The sequence below is a fragment of the Cherax quadricarinatus genome, chromosome 30, assembly GCF_038502225.1.
Source record: "Cherax quadricarinatus isolate ZL_2023a chromosome 30, ASM3850222v1, whole genome shotgun sequence".
Lineage (NCBI taxonomy): Eukaryota > Metazoa > Arthropoda > Malacostraca > Decapoda > Parastacidae > Cherax > Cherax quadricarinatus.
In genome coordinates, this window is record NC_091321.1 from 1,938,301 (window position 1) to 1,945,552 (window position 7,252).

General features: G+C 43.1%; 1 protein-coding gene across 3 annotated transcripts in view; it reads left to right on the top strand.

The window, feature by feature from the left end:
• LOC128692593 (chromatin assembly factor 1 subunit A) overlaps positions 1-5,455 on the top strand; it is a 94,550-nt gene extending 89,095 nt beyond the window's left edge. For all 3 annotated transcript variants that reach the window (XM_070089833.1, XM_070089834.1, XM_070089835.1), the window contains exon 13: positions 4,557-5,455. In XM_070089833.1, coding sequence (XP_069945934.1) covers positions 4,557-5,124 — 568 coding nt within the window. In that variant the 3' untranslated portion in view covers positions 5,125-5,455. The remainder of the gene's footprint in view (positions 1-4,556) is intronic.
• Positions 5,456-7,252: the final 1,797 nt, after the last annotated feature.

A 7,252-nucleotide genomic window follows, 5' to 3' on the forward strand; every position in this document is an offset into this window, starting at 1 on the left:
TGGTGCTCTGTGTACCTAGGGTTACTAAATCTTTTGTTCCCAAGCCTGATGGTATTGCTCATTGGATGTTAAAAGCAAGCCCTGTCAGAGTTTTATGTGAAGAATTTAATACACGAGTGTGAAACGGAAACCTGTAATTGTTTTACATGATGGTAGGATTGCTGGTGTGTGTGTGTCTCATAAACACATGGGATAACAGGTATATTTTGCTACTTCTACTTGCACTTAAGTTGCACCACACATACATGTACACGCATATTATACATTTACACACCCCGCTTTGGTGGGGTGCAGCTGGTTTGTTGAAAGATGATGATCTCGGTTTTCTTCTGTTTTCTCAGTAGTTCTTGTTCTTTATTTTCTCTTATCTCTATGGGGAAGTGGAAAAGAATTCTTCCTCCGTAAGCCATGCGTGTTGTAAGAGGCGACGAAAATGCTGGTAGAAAGGGGCTGGTAACTCCTTCTCTATAAGTTACTAAATTTAATTTTCTTTCTCTCGAGCCAGACAGTTCTCATGCCCAAATTACCCAACCTTTTGAAGTTTAGACCATATACAGTGGACCCCCGCATAGCGACCTTAATCCGTGCAAGAGGGCTGGTTGTTATGCGAAATGTTCGGTATGCGAATGAATTTTCCCCATAAGAAATAATGGAAATCAAATTAATCCGTGCAAGACACCCAAAAGTATGAAAAAAAAAATTTTACCACATGAAATATACATTTTCCTACACACAAAGAGAAGGATACATGCACAATAGTAGAGTAGTACATGCACAATATATATTGTGCATGTACTACTCTACTAAATGAAGAATAAATGACACTTACCTTTATTGAAGATGCAGCAATGACTGATGAGACACTGTGTCCTGGGAGTGCCTTTTCCTCCTGAGTACTGTAGGTCCTGTTTGGCATTTTCTTCCAGAACAGGCCTTATCACACTGTGTATGCCACTACGATTCTTAAATCTCTCAAATCAACCTTTGCTGGCTTTAAATTCACCAATATGAGCACTAGTTCCAGGCATTTTTCCCTGTTCACCTGGGTGTTAGTCGACTGGTGTGGGTTGCATCCTGGGAGACAAGATTAAGGACCCCAATGGAAATAAGTTAGACAGTCTTCGATGACACTGACTTTTTTGGGTTATCCTGGGTGGCAAATCCTCTGGGGTTAATTGTTTCTTGGTATTCTCAATAAGCCACACCAACAACGGTGCTACAGCAGCAGCAGCAGCTGACGGTGGTACAGCAGCAACAGACGATGCTACAGCAGCAACAGACGATGCTACAGCAGCAACAGACGATGCTACAGCAGCAGCAGACGATGCTACAGCAGCAGCAGACGATGCTACAGCAGCAGCAGACGATGCTACAGCAGCAGCAGACGATGCTACAGCAGCAGCAGACGATGCTACAGCAGCAGCAGACGATGCTACAGCAGCAGCAGACGATGCTACAGCAGCAGCAGCAGACGATGCTACAGCAGCAGCAGACGATGCTACAGCAGCAGCAGACGATGCTACAGCAGCAGCAGACGATGCTACAGCAGCAGCAGACGATGCTACAGCAGCAGCAGACGATGCTACAGCAGCAGCAGACGATGCTACAGCAGCAACAGACGATGCTACAGCAGCAGCAGACGATGCTACAGCAGCAGCAGACGATGCTACAGCAGCAGCTGACGGTGGTACAACAGCAGCAGCAGCTGACGGTGGTACAACAGCAGCAGCAGCTGACAGTGCAGCAACAGGTGACGGTGGTACAGCAGCAGCAGCAGCTGTACCACCAATAGTAGCGATGGTTGATTGGGGTTTATTATACAACCTGGCCAGCTCGGAGACACGCACTCCACTTTCATACTTATCAATGATCTTTTTCTTCATCTCTATAGTAATTCTCACCCTTATTGCTGTAGGGTTGGCACTAGAAGCTTTCTTGGGGCCCATGGTCACTTATTTTCCAGAAAAAATCACCAAAAACACTGTAATAATACGAAATGTTCCGATTGTATGCTTGGATGTTACCGCGGAGGCTGGCTGGTAAACAATGCCACCGGCGGAACATGTGAGCGTGGCTCAGGCCGCACATTGGACGCTTCTCGGACGAAGGGCGGTGAGCGGGTTTTTGGGCGGTATGCGAGGCAAAATTTTTGCGATCAAAGCGTCCGGTATGCGGATTGTACGGTATGCGGTGCGTACGGTATGCGGGGGTCCACTGTACCTATTTCCATGTCTTCTGTCATATTCTGGCTGTTTTATAATATCCTAGCAGCTAGAATCTCCCAAGCTGCCAATATCAACAGGCATCAAAAGGCATTAGTCTTGTGGACGAATGTGCTAAGGACCCAGTGATATTGGATGCTATCCTGGTTAAGGCCTGTGTGCTCAACAACATGACATACCTGTTTTTTTTTTTTTTTTTTTTTTTTTTTTTTTTTTTTTTTTTTTTTTTTTATATATATATATATATATATGGTAAAGGATTTGGACAGTGTCTCGTTACACTAAAAGCATGTCCAAAAAAAGACATTCCATTGCCTATCAAGACCTTGATTATGTTGGGCTCTTGTGGTGCCTCCGGGAAGATCCTGATCATGCTTGGAGTGAGATCAGTTGATCTATCCCCAGTTCTTTTTAACCCTGTGATAGATGAGTATGTGAACTAGTATTTGCTGACAATTTTGTCATGGTTGTGAAAACCCACGGTGGACTCTAGATGGTTATTGACATCGTATATAGCGCCTTGGCTGGGGGCAGTTTTGAGGTCAACCCTAGAAAGTGCTGTTCAATGCCCCTTAAGGTTGATGGCCACACAAAGAAAGTTATACCAGGAGTGACGTACCATTTTTGTATTAATGATGTGCCCATCATCACCGTGAGTCCCACTGATGAATACAAGTACTTAGGGGTACTTGTTGGACCTGGTGGCATGGGATACTCCTTTGGTTTCCTGTTCGAGGAGTCTCTACAACCTCACGGAGGCTTCCCTCAAACCACAGCAGAGGATTACCCTCCTTTGGCATTACTTGATACCAAAACTCACCTGCCACCTTCTCTGGGTGCACACTTAAGATGCAGCTGGGGAGGTTTGATTGGCAGGTGTGCCAGAGCACTCTCAAATGGTTCATCTGCCACACAACACCCCAATTTTCTTCTTTCATTCTTAAGTTGTAAATGGAAGATGGGGATTGCCTGATTTTTGTCTCCACAATTTGCAAGTAAAATGTAGGCAGATAATTTCATTGCTTGCTTCAATGGATGGTTAGGTCAGTGAGGCACTGGGAGACTCTAATTCAGGAGAAGATTTAGTATTGTGTTGGACCTGTAAAGATTGCAGATTCGAAGGTACTGTATTTGATGAGTGAGCTCTCCCTGGCATTGCATCAGAATCTTCGCTAAACTTGTGATGGAGTCTCTCATGTCAACATGTGATGTTCCATCCATTCGCCATTGGGCATCCTCTACAAATGCGTGTTTTAAATGGCCGTGATGATGTCCATACTATTTAAGTCCAAATGACTGCTTGTGCAACTCCATCTAGTCTGTCTAGAGGAAGGCCCAGTACTTCAAGACTTAGAGATTCTTGCAGTGTTCTTGGAATATTGGTCCATATCTTGCAAGTATGCAAGATGAAGAGATCATGTCGAAGGGCAAACAGAGATATAGGGAAATTTATATGCAAGCAGTCAAGATAACTAGGGTATCAGGTCAAGAGGGAATGTGTATACTTTTGGAAGGCACCTTCTGTACACCTAACATCTTTGCTGGGAAGAGTATGGCAGCTACATACTGAACATGGTCTCCATGCATTGATTTCCACTCGCACATGTGAGTGTAAATATGTGCAGTACAGTGCCTCCACCACTCTTGAGTCAGTTTGGTATGGCCTCCATTGTCGTCATCTCAGTTGCCCAGAATTGGTGAGGTGGGTGGGTCAAGAGAGCATGTATGCTCTTAAGGCTGTGGGGCTCTCACTGGGATGTGGACATATGCTCAGTGAAGGCCTTAGCCTGGACCCATTCTATTGAATGTGGTCTGTGAGCGCGGGAACGCGGTTGAATGACTGATGTGATGCTTGGGGTTGCCGATGCATTTGGAGCAGCAAAGGAGAAGGCTTGAAATCATTCTCCATGCTAGTAGGATACTGTTTTCTCAAAGGGTGGGCCAATTTGGGGCTCCCTGGCTTCCCAGGTGAACTGCTGATGAACGGAGTCTTTTAATATATATTTTCTCTTTCTCACTTTTCCTCCTTATATTAGCTTACATGTTCCCTGCACATAGTGTTTTTCACATGTTCTGTATATAACTGGTCTGCAGTATTGTAATAAAAATGTAAGCAAAAAAATAACTAGGAACAAAGATGACTGCCCTGGCAAAGATGTCCACTTAACAAGTGGACATTATGGACTTGGTTAATACATAATAATAGGAGCTTGTAATCTTTATGGTAATTGGGTGTTTTCAGTAGCAGACGTCTGTGCACAAGAAGTACTGCTGTTGTAATGTTCAAATTGTCCATTTTATTGAATTGTTAAAAATACTGCATTTTCTTTACAGGTATGTTCCTAAAGAAGTGCGAGAGAAGCATGGTGTTGGAGAATTATCTCTGCCCAACACGTGGAATTACATCAACAAGCCAAAGGAACGGAGAGACGTAAACCAAGATGATATTGAGGCTTCTGAAGAAGGATCCAAGATATCAAAGAGTATAAAACTAACTCCCATAACTGCATTTGCTAAAAAGCTACCTCTAACTACCATCTCCAGCCCTACTTTACCTGCTTCTTCCACTAAGTCTATGGCTCAATCTTCAGATGCAGATGAAAGTTGTAACAATACCTTGTCTACAACTCCACCTCAACTTGTATCAGCTAACTTGACCTCTGCTTCACCTCTTTCATTGGCCAACATTCAGACTCCATCACGGAAGACTTCATCTGCTCACCCTAAGAAGAAAATTGCACTTACGTCAGAACTACAAGAGCCTGTACCAACTACTACACAGAGTGCTTCCTTTGTGTCTTTCTTCAAAAAATCAGGAGAGAAGTCTTCCTCAAAATCAGATGCGAAGGAAGAAAAGTCAAAAGACAGTCAGGATGCAATAGAATGTATAGTTTTAGATTAAAGTGGGAGGAAATGTTTAGCTACCAAAATTACTATATTGAATTTTAGAGCTAATTAATGTATAATAAAGCAACATTTCATCATATTGATTGAATGCTGCTGAATGTTTTTTATTGTATTAGGGCTTTCCCATTTTCTGGCAGTTGAATTTGTATATAGTTTTTTCTTATTTACCACAGTAGTCTGCAATAATCTTTACATGCCTCAAGAAATCAGACAAGCAACTTTTCTTTATTAATAAAAGTAATATTGCTTAAAGTTTGGCTGCTAGATTAAACATTCAAGAAGCTGAGGAGTTGATCAACTTTTTTGCAAATAATTTTATAACCTATTTGATTGACTTTCTTTTTCCTATACATTCTGAGTACAGTCTTTCCTCACTTAGCGACGTACTCGTTTACCGATGCCTCGGACTTATGACGGGCTCTAATGTATATTAGAGCTGATTTCCTCTATTCTCTATATTTCAATATACAGTACTTTACTGTATAATCATTTGAAAATATACCAGAAGTGTTATAAATGGTGCATAGATGACAAAACAGTATCAAAGATGGTTGACACAAACCCGCTACCATTATAGTATGCTCCTCACTTAGCGACAAATTCGTTTAGTGATGTGGCCTTAAACATGGAACTCCGTCATTAAGTGAGGAGAGGCTGTATTTGTATATAATATTACATTACTACTACTGCTCAAATTAGACATCTGTATCAGTAGAGCTCCCCAAGGGGAGTTCCTTGATACTGGTGAGCCCTTTGTTTCAAAGAATTAGACTGCTCTTCCCTTGAATTGAGCCTGAATGCCCCTCATTCATGCAGGCACTACATGACCTCAGTGGGTTTAGCATTGCCTCATGAATGTAATAAGTCTTTTAATACATCATCTTCAAGGGGAAGTCTAGGTGTCTCATCCCTCAGGGGAGGTTCCTTGATGCTGGTGAGGGGCTCTTGATCTAGGGAATTAGATCTGTGCTCCAATTCCCTGAATTAAGTTTGAATGCCTTCCATTTACACAAAAATACGCACACACACACAGTAACCAAAGAGGGCGGAGACCCAGGGGTCTGGGGGATGAACCTGGGAGAGAAGAACCTGAGAGGAAAGATTGGGAGGTAGAGCTCAAAAAAATGGAGGAAGAGTGGGGAAGGAAGCTAGCAGAGCTTGGCAAGAAAATGGAGGAGAGGAGAGCAGGCCTCTCAAGGAAGGTTCCTTGATGTTGGTGAGGGGCTCTTGATTTAGGGAATTGGATCTGTGCTCCAGTTCCCCCGAATTAAGCCTGAATGCCTTCCACATCCCCCCCAGGCGCTGTATAATCCTCCGGGTTTAGCGCTTCCCCCTTGATTATAATAATAATGAGGAGAGCAGGAAGTGGGGACTACAAGTCTTAGCAGCAGAAGATAAGTGCTTAGATGAGGAACTAAAAAACCTGAAGCAGAATAGACAAATAACAGTACAGACATGATATCAGGAACATCTATACCAGTCACAGACAAGGGGACTGTAGGGATTCAGGAAAAGATGTGCACAATTGAGAGACCTGTAGACAACGAAAGAACTATGACATATGCAGAGACTCTAGCAGACAACTGTATTACTCTTGGAAGTTGAAGACTCAGATGAGTCACAAGGATGTTAGGAAGCAGTTCTTCAGTCATAGAGTGGTCAGGAAGTGGAACAGTCTGGCGAGCAATGTAGTGGAGGTAGGAACCATGCATAGCTTTAAGACTAGGTATGATAAAGCTCATGGAGCAGGGAGAGAGAGGACCTAGTAGCGTTCAGTGAAGAGGCAGGGCCAGGAGCTGAGCCTCGACCCCTGCAACTACAATTAGGTGAGTACACACACACACACGGGGGGGGCACTGTATAATCCCTATGACTTAGCACTACTTCATGATAATGTAGGTCCTAGGTAGTAGGTTGGTAGACAGCAACTGCCAAGGGAGATACTACTGTCCTGCTGAGTGTAAAATAGAAGCCTTTACTTGTCTTACATGATGGTAGGATTGCTGGTGTCTTTTTTTTTTCTGTCTTTTTTTAGCATGTCGGCTGTTTCCCACCGGGGCACGGTGACCCAAGAAGAAAGAAAAAAAAAATGTCATCATTCAACATTTTCACCATCATTCATA